The sequence below is a fragment of the Epinephelus moara genome, chromosome 7 (assembly GCF_006386435.1).
Source record: "Epinephelus moara isolate mb chromosome 7, YSFRI_EMoa_1.0, whole genome shotgun sequence".
In the NCBI taxonomy this organism is placed as follows: domain Eukaryota; kingdom Metazoa; phylum Chordata; class Actinopteri; order Perciformes; family Serranidae; genus Epinephelus; species Epinephelus moara.
The window spans coordinates 35,695,535-35,718,103 of record NC_065512.1 but is presented as its reverse complement, the minus strand read 5'-3'; the positions used below and the strand labels follow the sequence as shown (position 1 = coordinate 35,718,103).

General features: G+C 42.1%; 1 protein-coding gene across 1 annotated transcript in view; it reads left to right on the top strand.

The window, feature by feature from the left end:
• hecw2a (HECT, C2 and WW domain containing E3 ubiquitin protein ligase 2a) overlaps positions 1–22,569 on the top strand; it is a 60,573-nt gene that overhangs the window by 21,182 nt on the left and 16,822 nt on the right. The window contains exons 6-20 of the mRNA XM_050049661.1: positions 5,333–5,502; positions 5,625–5,764; positions 5,925–6,025; positions 6,114–6,970; positions 10,318–10,618; positions 10,830–10,922; positions 13,082–13,232; positions 13,728–13,834; positions 14,169–14,293; positions 16,779–16,964; positions 17,191–17,325; positions 19,650–19,752; positions 19,842–19,938; positions 20,173–20,256; positions 20,454–20,536. Of these exons, the coding sequence (XP_049905618.1) occupies positions 5,333–5,502; positions 5,625–5,764; positions 5,925–6,025; positions 6,114–6,970; positions 10,318–10,618; positions 10,830–10,922; positions 13,082–13,232; positions 13,728–13,834; positions 14,169–14,293; positions 16,779–16,964; positions 17,191–17,325; positions 19,650–19,752; positions 19,842–19,938; positions 20,173–20,256; positions 20,454–20,536 (2,733 nt within the window). The remainder of the gene's footprint in view (positions 1–5,332; positions 5,503–5,624; positions 5,765–5,924; positions 6,026–6,113; positions 6,971–10,317; positions 10,619–10,829; positions 10,923–13,081; positions 13,233–13,727; positions 13,835–14,168; positions 14,294–16,778; positions 16,965–17,190; positions 17,326–19,649; positions 19,753–19,841; positions 19,939–20,172; positions 20,257–20,453; positions 20,537–22,569) is intronic.

Below are 22,569 nucleotides of genomic sequence, written 5' to 3'. Positions count from 1 at the left end.
GGGGGGAGGTGAAGGTGAGGATGAGGGGGGTTGCAGCCGTGATGTCTGGGCCAGGGGAGGGGCAGACTGATCAAATCTATTGAAGAACAGATTCAGATCATTCACCCACTGCTGGTCACCTCTGGCCTGGGAGTCTGGTTGTTTGTGTCCTGAAATGGTTTTCAGACCTCTCCAGACTCTGCTGACGTCGCTCTGCTGTAGCTGTTCCTCCATCTTCTTTTTAAATCCTTCCTTTCCCTGCCTGATGTTTCTCCGTAGCTCCTTCTGCATGGCCTTCTGCTCCTCCTTGTTTCCAGAGTTAAAAGCTCTTCTCCTTCAGGAGAGCTTTTAACTCTGGAGTAATCCAGGGTTTGGTGTTGGAGAAGCAGCGTACAGTCTTGGTGGGTACGGTGCTTTCCACACAGAAGTTTATGTAGTCTGTAATACATGATGTCATACTGTCAATGTCCTCCCCATGGGAATCACTGAGTACCTCCCACACAGTGGTCTCGAAGCAGTCTTTCAGGGCCTCCTCGGCCTCATCAGACCACCTCTTCACAGTGCGGGTGGTTGCTGGTTCTCTCTGCACCACAGATTTGTAGACAGGCAGAAGATGAACCAGTTGTGATCAGCTCTTCCAAGGGGGGGCAGGGGGATGAGTGGTATGCCTCCTTGGTGTTGGCATAAAATAAATCCAGTGTTTTATTGTCTCTGGTGTGGCAGGAAACATACTGGGTGAAGTTGGGCAGGGTGGTGGATGGACAGGCGTGGTTGAAGTCCCCAGAGATCAGAAGGAGGGCCTGAGGGTGCTGTGTCTGCAGCCTACTTGTAACAGAGTGGAGAATGTCACAAGCAGACTCAGCTTTAGCAGACGGGGGGACATACACTGCTACCATAATGACATGAGAAAACTCCCTGGGTAGATAATATGGTCTCATGCCAACAGCCAGCAGCTCAATGTCCCTGCAGCAATGCTGTTCCTTGATAGTGATGTGTCCAGAGTTACACCATCTATCATTCACAAACACAGCCAGCCCCCCTTCTTTCCTCTTACCGCTGTCCGCTGTCCTGTCATGCTGTCGTGACATGATGGAAGACATTTTGACTGATGTTATAAAATGCAGATTTTAGTTATACACTGCTATGCAGATTGCTTTTGTTGTGTAATCAATCTCAATAACAAATCAAAGAAAATTTGGAACTGCAGTGAATGACTGCAAGTCAATTGGACAAAACCTTTAAAGACACAGACAGAATTTAGGTCTTAAGCTGAGTGATGCAATCCCATCCTCAAGTTTGTCTCACAAAAGCTAGAGTAAACTTGGAAAACTGTGTGCAGGAAACAAAGAAAGGCAGGGAATGTTTTCAGTTTTCTATAGAAGCCAGGATCGGGATTTTTAAAAGAAGTTACAGAAAAATATCAGCATGTAGCAGTACAGCTCGTTACAATAAAAGATTCCTTCAGAAGTGGCTTTTAGCTGTTTTGCCCTGCTGCAAGCCCAACTGTAGCATTAGCATTATTCCACATGACAACATTAATAAACCAGGAGGACACTGGAAGTGCTCTGATGAAGTTATATATCAAATGGGTCTCACTCCCAACTCGTCAAATATGAACGCTTGGTCAGTGGCCCCGGGCATCAGATACTGACGCAGTGAGGCACCCTTTAGCAGTTACACTCGTGACGTGACCTTAGTAGCAAACGTTTTAATTTATTATAAGCCAAATCATGATGTTTTTTTTTTTATCTAACCACCTGCTTTTGTTGTGTAAACATGTGGAGGTAAACCTAAAAACAAAATCCTACATTCTAAGTTTATTGTAAAGGAACAATGCATGTAATGGGTGCAAATTGACACGACATCCCTAAGTGTCCAAAACTATTGCTGGAGGCACACATGATTTTTTTATTTTTCTATTTTTAGTAAAACAAACTCACACAATAGACATAAAGCACCCAGTACTATTTACAGAAAATAACAGAAAGAAAGACAGGGGATTGATATCTAGAACTTCAGTCCAAAGCTGTCAGACGAAAGCTATGCTGGCAAAACAGGAGACTGCCCCTTCCGCCAAACAAACAAACAAAAACAAAACCAAACAAAGGAAAGCACATGTGGGTGGGGGGCTGCCGGAATATCAGTCAGTATACAGTATGAGGCAGAATTTGCACAGAATAAAGATAGATCACAGCTGCAGAGCTCATGATTTATACAGTCAGGTCTCATCAAGCAATGTCAACTCCAGCTTCTATATCTTAAGGAAATATTTTTGTGAATTTCATTTGCTAAAGCCAATCTGCTCCATCGTAGCAATAGAAAGCATTTGTTAAGCCCCCTCCTGAAATATGGGGAATGTTTGAAAGGATGCTTATTTTATATTGCTTGGACAACCAATTAAATATGGCCCACCCAAAATGACCTTACATACTGAACAGTTCCAGATAGAGCATCACAGTTTGATGTGTAGGTCCCACTGACCAGGGGTCAGTATTTAAGGATTTTAGAGTGAGAATGTGTTGCATATATAATTGACCTATGGCTAAGCCACACCCCCCTCCACTCACTCGGACAAAATATCAACATTCAGTGACCGGTGCTATGGCAGGTGTCACAGTACACGGCATTTCGCAGGAGGCAATTGATGATTTTTGGAGACATAACGATCAGATGATTGAGAAGTAACCAAAGGGGCCTAAACTAGGCATTGGACGGATATTAATCATTTTATTGTTGAGCAGGTCGATGAAAAGCTTAAATTACAAGCCAAAATTTACTGGTCCCAGTGTAAGCGTGATAAACCACATCTCGTTGCCGTCACCATCAAAGACAACAAGATAGAGGATCAGCATTGTTCCACTGAAGTTAAGTTTTTTGGCTCAGAATATGAGAAAAGGATAGCAGCCTTTTTACCATCTTTACCAAGAGTGTCTCTCCATTAGTTTGGTGCTACAGTATTTACATTGAATCATTCAGCATAACGTTTGCCAACCTTTGTTATCTCTGTGATTACAGATAAGTTAATGAAGCTAAGCTCCAGAAGTTAATGTTAGTTTAACTAGAGCCCTTTGGACAGCAGCTAACAATGATGTACGATCACCAAAATACAAAAACTCGAACAAAATAGGCTAATGAACTCCCAGCAAACAAGGTGACATGATAAACAGGGTCCATGTCATTGGTTCGACAGCCCATTGGTTCGACATCCCATCAGTCCGACTGTCCGCGGTGCTGAACGGCTCGCAGCGGGCGTATGGTGCGCCGCGACCGGCTTGAGGCGGAGCAGGCGCACCATTCCCCTTCGGAACAATGAGTTTAATATGGTCGGAACAATGGGATGTCGAACCAATGGGCAGTTCCCGATAAACAACGCAGCTAGGAGCTAATGTTAGGCTAACTTTAGCTAACGTTAGCTAGAGATGTTAAAGATAACTTTATATTTCTTTCCAGCAAAGTGACAATATGTTGCCTCAAACATGATGTTGACTTACCTTAGAACAGATGTAGACATCATTGTTAATCTTATTCACGTTGAGTTGATTTTGTGGTCTACTGCACAACTTTATCCAAAGGAGACACTTTTCTCGGTTGAGATGTGGTTTAGTAAAGGGTAAAAAATACACCCCGTCACCCAGCCTCTCAGGATACCTTGTGTCGGAGTTGCATGTACCCCATGCACACCGTTTGACCACTTTTAAACTTCAAATCTCAATAAAAGCTCATAAAACCGAACGAAACTGACTTTCTGTTATGCATTTTAAAGGACGTCCAGGCAGAGAATGTCTTTGTGTATGGGAATGGCTATATGCACTGTGATTGGCTTATCGCGTCTGCGGGCGGGGTTTAGCCATTGGTCAATTATTAAGATTTTTGTATGGACTCAGACAGAAAAGGAGTTTAAGGAAGGGTCAATAATATGACGAAGACATGACATTAGAGAACTTGTCACCCGTAGCACTTTCTTCTGTTTGTCATTATGCATCCGCAGCTGAAGTTTTATATTACAAGCAACTTCAGAATAGTTCAGTGTGGCTCTTGAAATGGCAGCATCGGTCAGTTGGTTGGTCCACCACATTGATCCAGACTAAATTATTACCACTGCAAATATGGTATGGATTTCCACAGAACTTGGTACAGATATTCATGATTCCAAGAGGATGTGCAGAGGATAAGGATGAAATTTAGCACAGATAGACTGATGAATTAATAAAAATAATAACAATAGTAAATTATATATATACATAGCACAATTTATCCATAAAATGCAACACAAAGTGCTGAACATAAAAGACAATCAAAACATTTGTAATAAAAAAAGGAGAAAAGGATGATAACAGTTAATAAAAATAAACAGAATAAAATTATATTCAGTTAAAACTGCAGGCTAAGACAACATAAAACAACCATCAGTTATAAACTAATTTCAGGTGAAAGCAATGGCAAAAACAGGTGTCTTAAGATTCCGTTTCAACAGATTTAGAGCCCCTAAGACTTTAGGCCAACTGTTCCAGAATTTTGGAGCATAATTAACAAAGGCTGCCTTACTGTGCCTTTTAGTTCTGCCCTCTAGAACAGTCAAGAGGTTTGAGTCAGATGCTGATTAGGGCCTAGCAGGCACATATAATAATATGGTGGTTCCCAACTGGTGGATCACAGTCCAAAAGTAGGTTGCGGGTCATTCTGAATGGACCGCAAGTGACTCCCGAACGTGTCAAGTTTGTGGAAAAGACACTTTGCCTTGTAGTGAAATAAAGTACATTTCCGGCACAGGGCTTTTATGTTGCAATGCTGTTTCCTGCTGTAGAGAGAGAGACTAACAGACAGCTAAATGACAGAGACAGCAAACTAGCTGGCCAAACCAGAGTATGACCCTGAATATATCAAACTGCGTGGTCCTTGCACTAATGGCTAAAGAGAAATCTGGACTCTTTTGGTGGACCAGTTGGGAACCACTTCAATAATATATAATTTTATATAATTACAGTATAGTTATCATATAATTATAATATTGTAATAATAATAATAATAATAATAATAATAATAATAATGATTATTATTATTATTATTATTATTATATAATGTAATCACATAACCTATCTTACCTAACTTTCCATCTAACATCTGTGCAGTACTTTGTTTGTGACCAATTACCTGCAAAACTCATAACAGCCCCATTAGCCTCAGCTGTACTTTGCGTTTAGTGCTAATTAGCAAATTTTAGCATGCTAACAGAATATGCTAAAGATGGTAAACATGGTGAACATTATAACCCTAAACATTAGCATATTAACATTATCATAGTATTTAACCCTTTCTTCTTCACAAGCCTGCTGTCACTATTACTTTGTTCCAGATTTGCGGGCCACTGGTCTGAAGAAGGGCATGTTTTTCAATCCGGACCCGTACCTGAAGATGTCCATCCACCCAGGGAAGAGGAGCGTCTTCCCCATCTTCAGCCACCACGGACAGGAACGACGATCAGCCATCATTGCTAACACCACCAATCCCGTCTGGCATGGAGAGGTGACACTTTTATATATGTATACTCAGAGGATGTGTCCAAACAGGCTTTCACTCAGACACACACACATTCTCTCTCAGATACAATATGTACTGACTGCATTTGTTTGTCCGCCTCTCTGCAGAAATACACGTTTGTAGCACTAATGACAGACATCCTGTACATTGAGGTGAAGGACAAGTTTGCCAAGAGTCGACCGATCATCAAACGCTTCCTCGGTCAGCTCACTATCCCTGTGCAGAGACTTATTGAAAAAATACCAGGGTAGGTGTGAAACATGCAGACACAAGTTCACGCAGGAATAGAAAGTACATACTCTGTGTGTACTTTATGTAACAACAGTCAGCTTCAGTTCAGTCAGAAGGACATTTTTATGACTTACTCTCATGGCGTTAATGTATCTGTTTTTCTCTTTGCTGTCCAGAGTCCAGCCTGTGAGTTTCCCCCTGTGTCGGCGCCTGCCTACTGAACATGTAAGCGGCCATTTGCAGTTCAAGGTGGAGCTCACATCGACTGGGCCTGATGGTAAATCTGGCTTTAGTTTAATTAGCCTCTAATACATTTTCTTGAAATTTGTTTCTCTTAACAACACAGCCTTTTGTGCCTGCTGCAGGTGCCTCTCCTGAGTCAATCATTGGCATTTCGTCCCTAAATGGAGCTCCAGGGACTCCCTCTGATGATGAAGACCTGCCCCATCATCTTCCAGGAGTGGTCTCTTCTGGCCCTTCCCCTACTGGCTCCCAGGGCTCCCAAAGCATGTGGGAAGGTGGGGCCACGGCCTACCCAGAAAAGGACTTGCCTCTTGTTGGAGCTCAGGGTAGATTTGTGGAGCATGAAAGCCTGTCATGCCATGAAATGCTCCAGAGGTCACTCAGTGAGGGCCTTGATGCTATCGAGGCCCCCAAAGGCCCCGGTGAAAGACCCCTGGGTGCGGCCTCGCCTAAACTGCGCTCCAGCTTCCCCACACACACAAGGCTCAGCGCCATGTTGCACATAGATTCAGACGAAGACGATGAGAGGTCTGGAGCCAATGACATCATTCCGGTGCCACTGTCACCTCTGCTGATGAATGGGGTACCTCCAGATCTCGGTGGCCCTTATGAAGATGATGCGTTTACTGAGCTCAAGCAGAAGCCGGAGCAGCTGGAGCCAACAATACTGGAAGAGGAGCCCGAGGGTGCAGGCGCTTTGACAGAAGATGTGCACCCTGAGGCAGAGGTGGCCCTGGAGATAGGGGCAGGTCTGGACCTGGAGGATGTTTTGGAGCCAGATGTCTTCTCTGAAGTGGAGGAGGCTCCTTTCACAGAGGCTGTGTCCCATAATGCTATGCCAGAGGGTGAAGTACATGATGAAGGAAGGGGGCCTGGCGAGGACGCCTCCTCAGAGATTGACACCTGCTCCATGGCAACAGCCCCACAGACAGCCTTCTCATCATCAGAGAGCTGTCCAATTACAGTGACAACTGCTGTGGTGAGTTCATTATCCTTATATGGTCATGACCCAAGATTCAACTCTGTATCTTCTGTATATTTTGCTTTTGTCTAATTTCCTCGTTCCATGTCTTTATCTTCTTTATCTCTGAGTGAATGTGTAGCTGCTGTGGGCGAGTGTCATTACTGTACCCACAGTGCACACATTGTACTGAGCAGCAGTCTCCGCTGGGTCCTAGCTCCAGCTGAATTCACGTGACACTGCACCATAACACTCTGCTGTAGCACCATCATTCCACGTTCAGCATGCAGTGTTAAATGCATATTCTCAAGCAGTGTGTTTGGTGGGGATAATGTTGCCTATTATCTGACTGTCTTGTACCAGTAGTGATTTTCAAAGAACAGAACGTGAGTGGGAACCAGTGATCTGTGTCCACTTTGATGGGATTTTTAGACAAATGTTCAATGACTGTTTCCTGTTACCACTTGTGCCTACGCACCAATGCATATTTGCATGAAGTTCAATATTTCTCAGCTTTCTTTTGTTGCCTTGGTGATGGTGCCAATGCTGCCTCATGTTGTGAGCTGGCTTTGGGGGTGACTAACTCTCTGTAATTCACAGATATTTGATAACAGTAGCTGTGAATCATGAATGGCGGTAAAAAGAGAACTGGGTGGCCCTGTTTACTCCTATGAAAGTTGCTCAGTGGCATATGAGACCAAAGAAGTTCAACTGCCATGTATAAATGATCCGTATGATCGGCACTGCCTCTGCACTGTGTGGACCATAGAGCAGGCACACTAGAGACTTCTGCTGGTGTAGCTAGATACCTCTGGTTTAGCACTCTGCTCCCTTGAATGGGGACGAAATTATTTATTATGTGTCTCTTCTGGACTTTCCAAATGTTATCTGATGGAATGCATCATGTGATGGTGTATTTACATTGTTTGGCCACTACAAAAACTGGCATCAAAGCCAGGCGTACTTCCTGGGGGCCTGGTGCGAATGCCTTGCATAGATACAGATGGTAGCCTATATCTGGGAATGCCCACAGATCATCACGTCCTTTGATGTCGAGGGGGAAAACAAAGCATTCACTTACATGCTGATGAGTTGCTGAATGTCTTTCTGCACATCCAATAAACTTTAAAATCCAGAGTTAAAGGGTATTTTTCAACCTAGACCCTATTTTCCTATGTTTTTGTGTTTAAGTTATTAATGGGAACAATATATTTTCAAAGTGGTCCAGTACTGTGCCAGAGCAGCAGCCAGGCTGCAGTGTAAACACTCAGGGCATGTTGGTATCATCAATTTATGTCCAATAAATGTGCTTATTTTTGCCATTGACAGACTCAGATTTTTATTTTAAGTGTCTGACAAGACTAGACCAGACTAAATTTAAAATAACAATAATTTTATCCATGTAACACACTTTATTCAGAGTCGACAGAAACAAAACAAAACACAAAGAAACCATCTTGGTTTGTCTTTCCACTGTTTTAATAATCACCAACTTGGATTTGGTTGAAATAAACCTTTGATTCTTCCAATTAGATGTGTCAACATGCTGCCTCTGACACGCTAAAGTTACTGTTTAAAAAAATTGAGTGTGGTGGTTTTGGTGACGGCGATTTTTGGGCTGTTTCTGGTTAAACAAAAGGGATCTAATGCTTTATCAAAACAGTATTAGATTGTCTAGACACATAAAAAAGTTGTTGGCCTCCAGGGGTTTGTGTAGTTTTTGAGGTTGCAAATCCCTGTGTGATAACAAACACAGGCTAATGACATTTAGTAACGTCAGTGCTGCTTTACTGTATTGAAATGTGCATGGAATTCACTTAAACATGTTGTCTTTTACATCATAATGTTAATGGCTATAAGGTGCTGATATCATGGTAAGTTAAATTCATCGTTTATATAGTAAATGTAAGAGTGTCACAAATATTAGTTTAGAAACCTTGCTTTACCAGCATTGACAGGGTGGGGAAAAGATTGTTTTCCCCCTCACTGACCCCGCCCCCTAAGTATAGTTAGACACTGAGGGCTGAATTCACAAAAGGATTGCGTGGCTTTTGCGGCTGCTAAACCGGTAAAAATAAGTAAGTAAGTAAACTTTATTTATGGAGCAAACAGATACCATTTAATTCACAAAGCACGTGCAGAGGGTGAAATGCTCCACTAACTGCGCTGCTAAGCAGATTGCGTCTCGGTGCTCCGGTGTTATTTGCACGTATTTAAATGAGGTAATATGCATATATTTGGCGCAAAAATTGCCCCTTTCTATGCAAATGAGCCTCATTGATAAACAACGTCTAATTCACTAACACCAGCTCTAATAGCCACACGCAGTTTGAGTGAAGTAAATAACGTCTTTAGAAAGCTGGTGCAAACTGGGCGCTCCTCTGTGGAAGCCTCTCGCCCAGACTTTACAGTGATCGTCTGTTAAATCAGTCTGTAAATAATATTTTGACATTATTATTATAATCATTATTACTTTAATGGCATCCGAAGATATTGATGCGTTGAACAGGTGACAGTCTGCAGTCGTTCTCAAAACGCACTTCTGTCACGCACTTCAAAAGCAACTTCAATTCAAGGTGCTATCAGCGGCCACAGTTCATTCTTTGTGAATTAGGCCCTGACTGTATCTATACCAGCGTGTATGTATGATTAACTTACTTCAGTGATGTAATTTTTTTTATTGATCCTCCTCTATAAGATTATCATTCAGTCAGGACAACTTCAGTCAATGAAAACTATTTCCATTCACAGTATTATATTTGGCAGTATGGCTCTGTTGTGGGGCCTCTCAGCCATTCCTCAGGCCTACACAGAGAGCCTAAGGCGGAGAGAGCACACCTCTCCACTCCTGCATACGCGGAAAGCCTTAAGGCAGAGAGAGCACACCTCTCTGCCCTTCCATGCGCATACAAGGAAAACCTGAGGCAGAGACAGCAAACCTCCCTGCCCTTCCATGCACCTATGCATGGTTGTAAGGCAGGCAGAGCAGCAGCAAAGACACCCCAAGAAGAGAATCAATAACAAACAAAAATGACATTGATAAGTTAGAACCTGCATGAAAAGGAGGAGCTGGGGTAGAGGCTGGTTGCAAAGCGGCCTGCAGAGGAAGAAGCAACAGTAGGCAGGCCAAAGCAGTTTAAATAGGGTGCCCTGAATGAGATTTGCCAATTGGCTGCATAGAAAGGAATCATGTGATCTATCAGCTGACTCCCTCCATCAGTTGATTGGGCTGTTTGAGATCAGCTGATGTACCTGGGATGTGAGCTGAGCTTGACTAGCTTGTCCTGCCTGAACTAACGCTATGCTCAATATTTGTCTGTTGTTTTCACTCATTATTTTTTTTTATTTTGTGGGATATTTTGTAGGAAGCGGAGGAAGGAGCTGAGACGGCCATCGATCCAGGGGGAGACGTCATTTCTGGAACCCCACCAACTAATCAAGCTGTAGACGATGAAGGAGGTGGGCAGTTCGCTACCACTGAGGCTGCAGGAGAAGGTCCCCCGCCCTTCGAGCGAGAGGTGGTTGAGGAGATCATTGTGAGGAGGCTGAGCCTGCAGGCTGCTGGGGGCATGGCTGAGGAACAGGAAGGGGAGGAGACAAAGCCGCACGAGGAGGCTGGCTCTGCTGATTCAGAGCAAGCCACCACAGAAACAGATGGAGAGGAAGGTACTCAGCTTTAAACTTCTCAGTGTTATCTGGCAGTAATTTATTTTTGAAATGAAACGGTTTGGGCTCTGGTTGGATTTTACTGTCCAAAAGGTGTTTCACCTGCTTAGAAGTTAAGTTGAACAAAGGTGCCACTACAAATTAAACTTTTACCATTCTCATCATATTAAAACAAAATTCCCTCCGTCTTTTGTATGTTTTCTGTGTTCAGGCACTCACGTTAACGGCCATCCTGTACGTTCGCTTCCTTCTGTGCGTCATGACATCCACAGATACCAACGTGTGGACGAGCCTCTACCTCCCAGTGAGTGTGTGTGTCTGCATGCACCGTATTGTTTGTCTATTGTATCTGTGTGTCTTTTTGTTTATGTGTCTGTGTTTGTGTATGTGTCCATACTGAATGACCCTAACTCAAACTACACATCCTGAGCCACAAATGAATCACATGGCTTTCTTACTCTATAGTGAGATATGGTGGAAAGAGGATGTAAGTAAAATTATCTGAGGTTTTGCATTTCTTTATAGCCACACTAGTAGGGCTTCCAGTGTCTGTCAGCAGTATATCAGTCCACCCACTCCAGACTGAAATATCTTGATGATTACCAAAAATGTTTTCAAAGACGCTCATGCCCCGCAGATGATAAATCCTAATGTTTTTGGTGCTGTTGTGACTTTTCATCTATTCCACCTTGAGGTTTTTCTGTAAGATATGGTGATGATTATCAGGTAGACTGTTGTGAAATCTGGTAGAAGTGAAATAACTTTACTGAATCTCTGACTTTTCCTGTAGCACACACGTCAGAATTTTAGTTTGTCCAATACTTTGGTTTATGACATAATCACTTAACGGTTCTGTATGCAACATGCAGGACATCATTATGGCAGCAAACCACTATTAGTCGTATAAGGATATAGTAGAGTTATGGCACCCAGAGCAGAGAATAAGGTCATACTCCCTCTGTGTGTGTTGTAATCTGAGCTTCTCTGTGGTTTGTTCTGATAAGCCAGTCTGGTCATGCGTGCATGTTAGTATATGTGTGTATCCCACTGGCTCGCTTATCCCCACTGCTTCATACTGCGCTCAAACTGTGGTTACTGCTGATATCGGGACAGCCTCGTCGCAAAGGCGTAGCACCCACCCTGCTGTTCCCCCCTGGTTAACACCATGAGCTCTGTCAGCAATGTTGCAGTTGTTTAGTGCTGGTTATGGAGTTAACATCATTAGCTGGTAGCTGCTGGCTAAGCCACCGCCACGTTGAGAACCATGTCCGGACAACTCGTATGCTCTTTTGCTTGAATTACTATTATTAATATCAGAAAATGTAATGACTCACAGAACTAAGATGGTTAACATGGCAAACATTTAAGCTGCTAAACATCAGGATGTTAACATTGTCATTTAGAGCAGTGGTTCCCAACTGGTCCAGCCAGATCCAGATTTCTCCTTAGTCATTACTTCAAGGTCCACACAGTTTAATACATCCAGTGTTATACTTGTTTTTTGCCATGTCATCGGGCCAGTTTGCTGTCTCTGTCAAATAGTTGTCCCTTAGTTACTCACTCCACAGCAGGAAATGGCACTTCAAAATAAAGTGTGTTTATTTACAAACTTTATACATTTATAAGTCATTTGTGAGTTTGTGGGCTGTGGTCGAAAAATTGGTCATGGGTCCATTACGAATGGACCCTCAATCATTCAATCAATTGGCTCATCCTCACAGAGCTACTACTGTAGCATGTCGGCAAACTCTTAGTTTTGTTAAAGTTAATTTTGACCCAGAATTAAAGACCATATGCAATAATGGACGTAGCTACTGTGACGTCATCCATTTGTCTGTGGACTGTGGACTCCCGTTTTGAAGCCTTGAATTCAGCTCTTTGGCAGTCACCAACTTGGTTTTTTGGAGCCAGAAGTGACCATATTTGGGTGAGAGGCAGGCACTCTGGAGCGGCAAGGGGTGTATCTGACTGAGAAGCCTAGGACGCTATTGGCAGACAGCCTGTCACTGAAAGTGTCCAGCCCTTAACCATGAGTAATTTTAAATCGTAATAAAATGTTAATTAGTTAGTTATAAAAAAACTTCACACCCTGTACAGTTGTCATGAAGGGGGAAATTAACTGACCGTTTTCTTGTTGCAGACTGTAAACACGTTTATTTCTTTGGTAAAGTTAGTGATTTTAACATGGGGGTCTGTGAGCATTGACTCACTCTTGGAGGCAGCCTCAAGTGGCCATTTAAAGAACTGTAGTTTTTGGCTTTTCAGCGTTTCATTTTTCAGCCACACAGGTTGCCACTTGCCCAGAAGTAGATAAAGAATAAAAGATTTCTGATCACTGATGACTTTATTCAGTTGTTGATGTTATCATCAAGTCATTAATTGCTGGCTAACACTTATATTTACAGTTGTGTTCCCCTGAGGCATTAAACACCTACTGTGTATCAATTATTAATCGCCTCTTAGACTGGGAGGCTCGGATCGACAGCCATGGGAGGATCTTCTTCGTGGACCACGTGAACAGAACCACCACATGGCAGCGTCCCACCGGACCTCCTGCCCCGCAGGGCCTCACTCGCTCTAACTCCATTCAGCAGATGGAGCAACTCAACCGCAGGTGGGTTTTGTGAAGAGAAATGTATTGCAATAACCATTGTGTTTTTCTCAGCAGCAAATGCCATTATTTGATGCCATTAAGTATAGCAAAATGTTCAATATGTCACTGAACAAGGTCTTACTATTATCACTAGAGGATTTAAACAGACAGAATCAAAACGAACTGACAAAAATGTCCCAGTGTCACAGACCTGTCTTTTCTGTTATGTATTCTTTATAAAGCGACATTGTCTGAATCTTTTTTAGTTTTTTGAGCTAATGTAACTTTGTATTAACAAAGGTATACAAAGGCTTTCAGTAGAGAAATTCAACCAGCTTTTGCATTAATCTCTCCTTGCTTAACATGCCTCTGTCTTAGTGCCCCCCCTTTCATTTCACTTTTAGAGAAATTATTTAAGTACATAGTTTTATTAAGTAAAAAAACCTACATTCTTTGCTGAAATAGTAGAAGACTATACTTTCACTACAGTAACTTTCTCTTAACTCTCGATCACAGGTACCAGAGCATCAGGAGGACCATAACAAACAGTGATCGGGCAGAGGAAACCCCAGTTGACCTGCTTCCTGAACCAGAAAGTGAACTGTTGCCTCACTCCATTTCTGGTTAGTGTCAATAGACCTTTTAGAGAAAAACACACAAATTGAAAAATTAGAGGTTTTATTTACCAGAGCTCTGCGCTATTTTTGAGAAAAAAATATTTGCCCAATTATATGACTCACCTCTTGAAAATGATTCATCTCTTGAAATACTACGGTAATCCATGAGTCTAAAAAAGCTATTGTGTCTCAAAATAGCTGTAGTCTGTGGAGATGTTTCCTTTAAAACCTGACAGATAATGCTGGATATGAATATGAGTTTTTTTTTAATTAAATAAGTGTCTTTTGTTAGTGTCTGCCTGTCTGGGAGTTTGAATAGTACGTGTTGATTTTGTTGCAGAATACCGACGAGAAAGTGCTGTCGCTCACTCCAGTGGTCGCTCGCGTCTCTCTCTGCTGCTCCAGTCACCCAGCGCCAAGTTCCTGTGCAGCCCCGACTTCTTCACCGTGCTGCATTCTAACCCTGTCAGTCCAGCATGCTTCAGTTCCTCTGTTACCTTTGATCCTGTGCTCCATTTACACACATCTGTCTACATACAGGCAGACATACAGTATCACTGTACTCAGACATATCATTTTGACTGGTTTAGCACTCGCCACAGTCATGGGACTCAGATACAGTTAATGCTGCCTGAATAAGTCACAGTGTCAGTCTGCCGCCCACAGTGCTACGTTTCAGTACACTACTGTAATGTAGCAATGCTGAGTGTGTGGCCCATTGTTGTTGTGTAGTAGAAGTCATACAGTGCTGAAATAGTTAACCAGCTTCTCATAAGCAATGATCAGTGATGGAAATCATTTTCTCTCTTACCTCCAGTTGTACCTGGCCATGCAGATAGTTTTGGTTTATGTGCAGTGCAGGTTTAGTTGCAAATACCAAAGAACCTGGGCATGCACAGAGAAAAAAAAGTGTTAAGCATTGTTACAGACACAAAGGGTAGTGCCACAATATGTTGCAGTATAGTTATGGCTGTATATAGTTATATAGTTATGGCTGAAATCAATATAAGAGCTGTGCTCTTTTGTATTATGCGGTTCTGATTTTTCTCTAAAACTGCAAATATTTAAAGATAACTTGAAAATGCTACATTTTAGATTCAGTTACTAAAGCAAAGTGACATTTTCCTATTTTAACACAATTTTAACACCATACTGTATGCAGTACTGACCCAACACTACCCAGCGGGCACAGGGTGTCAATATGACGGCAGAAGGAAGTCAGACTCTTGCATCAGACAGATGTTAAATTTGACTGGAATGAAAATCAGGTTGATGATATTTTGAATGTCAAATGACGTAAGAGTTTCATGTTGTGTGTACGTAATGATTATGACATTTTGCAGACTTTGGGTTTTGGTACCTCATGACTAAATATCATAATTCTACATCAAGATGACGTTGGCATGAGTCATTTGGAAGATGTTGGAATTTGCTTAACAGCACATCTTAAAACCAACAAAATATCAACGTCATGTTTCGTCAGTTCAAACTGACCTATGGCTAAGCCACGCCCCCCTCCACTCACCCGGACAAAATATCAACATTCAGTGACCGGTGCTATGGCAGGTGTCACAGTACATGGCATTTTGCAGGAAGCAATTGATGATTTTTCGAGACATAACAATCAGATGTCATTGAGAAGTAACCAAAAGGGCCTTAGTTTATCTCTTTTGTCACTCTATAAGTCAGAAAAGTCTACACACAACAGTAATAGAGAAATCAATTTTCACCATGTATTTAAGAATAAAATGTATATCAGGCTGTGAATTATTTGTGAACAAGCCTTTGGAAACTGGAAATTTTGGTGCATCAAAGTGCCACTGAAGTTAAGGTTTTTGGCTCAGAATATGAGAAAAGGATAACGGCCTTTTTACCATCTTTACCAAGAGTGTCTCTCCGTTAGTTTGGTGCTACAGTATTTACACTGAATCATTCAGCATAACGTTTGCCAACCTTTGTTATCTCTGCCATTACAGATAAGTTAATGAAGCTAAGCTCCAGAAGTTAACGTTAGCTTAACTAGAGCCCTTTGGACAACAGCTAACAATGATGTACGATCACCAAAGTACAAAACTAGAACAAAATAGGCTAATGAACTCCCAGCAAACAAGGTGACATGATGAACAACGCAGCTAGGAGCTAACGTTAGGCTAACTTTAGCTAACGTTAGCTAGAGATGTTAAAGATAACTTAATATTTCTTTCCAGCAAAGTGACAATATGTTGCCTTAAACACGATGTTGACTTACCTTAGAACAGATGTAGACATCCTTGTTAATCTTATTCACGTTGAGTTGATGTTGTGGTCTACTGTTACCATACAACTTTATCCAAAGGAGACACTTTTCTCGGTTGAGATGTGGTTTAGGAAAGGGTAAAAAATACACCCCGTTGCTCAGCCTTTCAGGATACCTTGTGTCGGAGTTGCATGTACCCCATGCACACCGTTTGACCACTTTTAAACTTCAAATCTCAGAAGAAGCTCATAAAACTGAACGAAACTGACTTTCTGTTATGCATTTCAATGAACGTCCAGGCAGAGAATGTCTTCGTGTATGGGAATGGCTATACGCACTGTGATTGGCTCATTGTGTTTGCAGGCGGGGCTTAGCCATTGGTCGATTGACGATGGCATTAGGTGTTGTTCTGACATTGAATTCTGGTCGCTCAATGTCACAACCTAAATTCAACCAATAATCAACATCTAACATTATTGGTGGCCAGCTAGGGTATTTAAGACTGTAGAATGTCTAGCATCTAATTCAAGTCATTTTTAATTTACTTGATTAAGGACATTTTGTGGATAAAAAAAACATCACAATGGCATTAGGAATATATTATCCACATGGTCTTCCATCTTGAGTGAGAGAACTGAAATGACCGCAAAGCTGTTCTCTGGTCTGCTTCTTGTCCCTCTCTGATGACCTCATCTTTCTGCCCTCTCTGCCCAGAGTGCCTACCGCATGTTTACGAGCAACACCTGCCTGAAGCACATGATCAGTAAGGTGCGTCGGGATGCTCATTACTTTGAGCGCTACCAGCACAACCGTGACCTCGTCACCTTCCTCAACATGTTCTCCAACAAGCAGCTGGAGCTTCCCCGCGGCTGGGAGATGAAGCACGACCACACTGGAAAGGTGTGTGAGTGTGTGTTTGTGGAAACCCTCAATTTTTGATTATTTACCTGGGATTACACTTGAGATTATGTGCATCAGATGATTGTAATCTCTGCCCAGCTGTCCAGTAGACTTTACCCTTTTATAATCCTTACTTTTAGTGTACTGCATGTAAAGATGTGTTTCTGTATGAACATATTGGGGTTCATCAATGCATGACCAGGGGTATTTACATTTTAATCCTCAGCCCTTCTTTGTGGATCACAACTGTCGCTCCACGACCTTCATCGACCCCCGGCTGCCCCTCCAGAGTTCTCGCTCCACTGGGCTGCTGGCCCACCGCCAGCACCTGAGCCGCCAGCGCAGCCACAGTGCTGGGGAGGTGAGAGACTAGCCGCCACTGCACCACTTGTCACCTGGAGTCAACTTAAGGCTAGGAGAGAGACACTGCAATGTTTATAGAGGCCAGTTTGAAGGAGAAAAATGCTTCGCTAGTTTCTGCATTGTGGGCATAGGCGGGGGAGTTATCCTGCTAGTCCCTGTGGTGGAGCCATCGAGCAAGGACATTAGTGCTACTTTCAATGCAAGATTTTAAGACCTCAAATGTAGTTGCCTTTGACTAGTCCTTTGAGATACTGGAATGAGAGGAAATCCTCATAAACACACTGTATGTAAATATGATAAGGAAGAGAGACAGTTTCCTTCTGTCTTGTTGCCACTCATCTCTTCCAAAGCATCACTCAGTCAGTGTCAAATATAGTATTGATACTACAGTATGCTACCTATCAACACTAGGGGTCATAGTGAACATGAAAGATAGTTTTTGTTGCCTCTTAAGTCAATAGTACCTGCAGCATTATTGGGTTCACTTATCTGGTTAAGGTAATGGATTTTGGATAGGTCTCTTGTTAGGAAAAAACTGTGCATTGCATGCTAATGTAGCAGGCCATGTGTTTTAAAAACCATCCATGCTGATGCATTCAACTGCTTTTCGGAATATCTGATATCTGAGACTGCTGAAAAATAGCATTTTTATTACAGGCAATCACAAATTTTTCTGTTTAGCAACATCCAGAAAGACCCATTTCTTGCTAGGTTTGGCTTTTTGTGATACAAAGAGAATGCATTTTTATGCTTCTGCATCAGCAGAAGCCATGGCCAGAGGTATTAGGTTTTCCGGTTGTCCGTCCAGCCATATGCCCATCTGTCCATCCCGTTCTTGTGAACGCAACATCTCAAGAATGCCTTGAGGAAATTTCTTAAAATTTGGCACAGCCCTCCACTTGCACTCAAAGATGAACGGTTAAGATTTTGGTGGTTATAGCTCAAAGGTCAAAGGTCAGTGTGACCGCACAAAACATGCCCTTGGTCATAACTCAAGAATTCATATGCTAATAATGACAAAAGTTCACACAAATGTCTAATAGGATAAAATGATGATTTATGTCCAAAAGGTAAAAGGTCAGCTTCACTGTGACATCATAATGTTCTGCAAAAACACTTTTCTAGAAAACTCTCTATCTCAGGAGCAGAAGGGGAGGCATTTGGTCAGATACTGAATTGGTGACACTAATCTTTGAAACTGTGCTGATTGTATAGATCTTCTGTGCTGTTGGGGGGGAAGATGTGTGTGAAGCATCCCTGTTTTAAAACAGTGGCTCCCAACTGGTCCAGCCAGGGAGTCCAGATTTCCCTTAGTCAGAAGTTCAAGGTCCACACAGGTTAATACATTTATCTACAAGCATCATACTTGTGTTTGGCCATGTCATCGAGTTCATTTGCTGTCTCTGTCAAGAAGCTGTCCGTTAGGCACTCACTCTTCAAAATACAAGCTCTTTGTTGGAAATTTACTGTGCTTAAATATAATGTGTGATATTTACAAACTTGACACAATTGCAAGTCATTAGTGGTCCATTCAGAATGGATCCGCTACCCACCAGTTGGGAACCACTGTTTTAGAATATGTAACTTATTTGCAGCAACATCCGTATTTGAAGCAATGTCTACTGTCATGGCTACAGCTTTGTGTTCTCTCCTGGTAGTCCATTACAAGTTCATTAGTCTTGCTTATATTGAGCTTCAGGTGATTGTGGATGCACCATGTAACAATAGTCTTTAACTGAAGACAGCATTTTTCTCACTGGAAATTAATCCCTGGAATCATACCAATATAGATATGGCTTCTGTTTTGGGTCTTTTTTGCCTTTAATGACAGGATAGTTTTTGAAGCGTGAAAGGGGACAACGTGCAGCAAAGGGCCGTGGGCTGGAATTGAGCCCCCGTCGCTGCGGCAAGGACACTACCTTTGTACGTGGGGCGCCTGCCCTACCTACTGAGCTACTGGGCGCCCCGTAACTTCCGTTTCTCCAAAAAATACATGTAATACCTTTTGTTAAATTGCTTTAAAGTCTTCACTACGTCATATGAGTCTAGGCAGACGTGGATGAATACCTGTTTCAAACAAGTTTAAGTCTCTGCAAGTCAATTTTTATACAGTTGTAATAAACTGACACAAATGGCAGCTTGGAAATCTTTGGAAAATGGTTGGCAGAAACATAGATAAGAGTTTTGTGGTTAATTCGCGAGAACATGCAGAACTGATAGGTATCCAGCTGGAGTTGAGGTCAGTGTTGGCTGAAGACTGGCGGGTGGATCGGCCTCAGAACTAGGATGCGACCTGAACTGTAGTGCTTCCTTTTGTCACAGGTGGTGGATGACTCTCGCCAAACCAACCCACCCGTCATGCCCCGACCATCCAGCACCTTCAGCGGCTCCAGTCGGAGTCAGTACCACGACGTGGTACCTGTGGGTAAGTCAGACAGAATCACATGTATGCAATCATTAAGTGTAAACACACACAAGACTCAAATATAGATGCGCATTTCTCATTTCCTCCAGCCTACAATGACAAGATAGTGGCGTTTCTACGGCAACCCAACATCGTCGAGATCCTGCAGGAAAGACAACCCGAGCTTGCCAGGAATCACTCGCTAAAGTATGTCCCTCACTCTGTCTGTTTTCGGCTCCATTCCTCCTCCTGTCTTTGTCTCATTGTTTCCCTTTGTCTCTCCCTCTCTCTCTTCCTCTCTAGCCTTGCTCACACCCAACACCTCCATTATCATCAGTCAAACTGAGCACACAGTTAACCTTTAATCCTAATGGACTGTGTCAGTTTACCCCCTGACGTGTGTGTATGTGTGTGTGTGTGTGTGTGTGTGTGTGTGTGCAGGGAGAAGGTGCAGTTTATTCGCAGTGAAGGAGTCACTGGGCTGGCTCGCCTCTCTAGCGACGCTGACCTCGTCATGCTGCTTAGGTGAGTGCAGTACATGTGCGTTTGTGTGTTCGGGTGAGGGACTGATCATCTGTCACTTGTGAAAATTATAACCAGCTTGCTCCAGCACTTCTAAAAATACAAGTCTACTTCCCATTTTACCCACTGCTGATGCTACACCGTTCTTAGATCTGTTCCTTTCTGACTGTGTTCTGTGTGTACTTATGTCTTGTCTCCAGCTTATTTGAGGAGGAGGTGATGTCATATGTACCACCGTTACTCCACCCAAGTTACTGCCTCTCGTCTCCTCAGAGCTCCCCTGGTGAGTGTCTGTCTCACTCTGTCTACATCAAGTTTATTGGCATGATATGCCTTTTTAATAAATTCTTTCTTTTTATTACATTTCACACCTTCCACCATGAGGTTTGGTTTACATTGTCTTGCTAAATAAAAGAAACAATTTCATAGTACCTTCATACAGTATATAACATTGGTCGTATAACACATATAACACTTATACCCCTTTTCCACTAAAATTAGCACGTTTTTAAACACAGATAAACCTGCTAAAAATAGTCTAAAAACTTCTTTCCCATTGCCAATAGACCAGCACTGTGTACATGGCTCTGCAGCAGATCAGTAACCCTTTCTGTGTGTGGTTTTTCTTTTTTTTGGATGTGTCACTTTCGACGTCATGGACAGGACAGGAAAGTAAACAGTAGAGAGGAGCATGGAGGCCAGTGAAAATGTTAGCGGTTGCTTCTGTTTATATATCTCTTACTAAGTCAGTTGCTTTCAAACTCAGTGCAGACTAATTTGGATCAGTCTTTGAGCACTGTTTGGGCAGTTTTTTCTGGTGGAGAGGTGCCGGTAGAGGAGCTAAATTTAGCACGTTCACCCGGGTGTTGTGTTGCTGATCAGAACCGGAGGCAATATATACCCGTGACTGCTGCAGAGTCATTTGACCTGGGTGTGAATACTGAATGCCTTTTCCAATTGCATTAAAAAGCCAGATATTAGCGGATGTTAGCAGGTTTTTTGTGCAGTGGTAAAAGGGGCTTTAGTTTTCTGTCCTTTATTCTCCTCATGTCCTCAAATGACAATATACTGTATATTTCTTATAACCAAAAATAATAATTTACATAATAGTCTCCACAATAAAATTTGTGTTTTTATGCCTCCATGTCAGTGATAGTCGTGGCCAGAGTCATTCTGTTTTTGGGTTGTCTGTCCTTTGTTTCTTTGTCTGTATGTCTGTCCCATTCTTTTGATTGTGATATGTCCACAGCACCTAAAGAGAATTTCTTAAAATTTGGCACAAATTATCCCCTTAGACTCAACGATGAGCTGATTTGATTTTGGTGGTCAAAGATCATGTCGTCCATCGCATTCTCGTGAATGCGATAGTTCGAGAATACCTTGAGGAAATTCAGCAAATTTGGCACAAACGTCCAAGAATTTTAGAATTAGAATTTTATATCAAAAGGTCAAAGGTCAACTTCACTGTGACATTATAATATGAAAAGGCCTATAAGCCTTTTTGGTTTCCAACCGTTCCTGTACAGTGTTTTAAAAGCACTTTTCTGGCCATTACTTAACGTCATATCTCAAGAACAGAGGGGGAGACATTTGGTCAGATACTGAATTGGTGACACTAATCTTGGGTACCCATGGTGAAACTGAGCTGATTGTATAGATCTTCTGTCCTACCGGCAAGGAAGATGCATGTGAAGCATCCATGTTGTCACAGACATGGATGTAAACTGTAACTGCAACTTGACTGGTTTGTGGAGGCATATAAACGTGAAGCAGTAATTCTAGTTTGACAAATTGTAGTGTTAAACTTGTGTTTGATGTTATGATAATTATGGTTGGCATGGCTGGTATGGCAGAAAATGTATCTGACAATTGAACACATATAACCCCAAATCTGAAACCTTATTTACAAAACCATAGACTGTATATGTATCCTTAAATACAGTCTTTGTACAAAACATTTTACAAATGTCACATCTTGAGTTGAGTATAGAGAGCACCAAAATTATCTCCCTAGTACTATCAAGTAAATTAAATGTAATTTATGATTGTAATACATGAAAGAAGGAATAAAGCAAACTAATTGATGAATCAGTGATCAAATATACAACAGATATTACAATATTTGCTACTCAGTGTTGAATGACCATCTATTGAATTACTAAAATAACCCTCAACAAGTTGGTCTTATATAAAATATGTGTAGCCATATATTTTTTCAACATAATTAAAATCGATAAAGTGGCGGCGATGTGTGTGTAAGTAGTTGACACATACACAAACTCACACTTCCTCTCTCCAGCTGATGTCAGTGTTTAT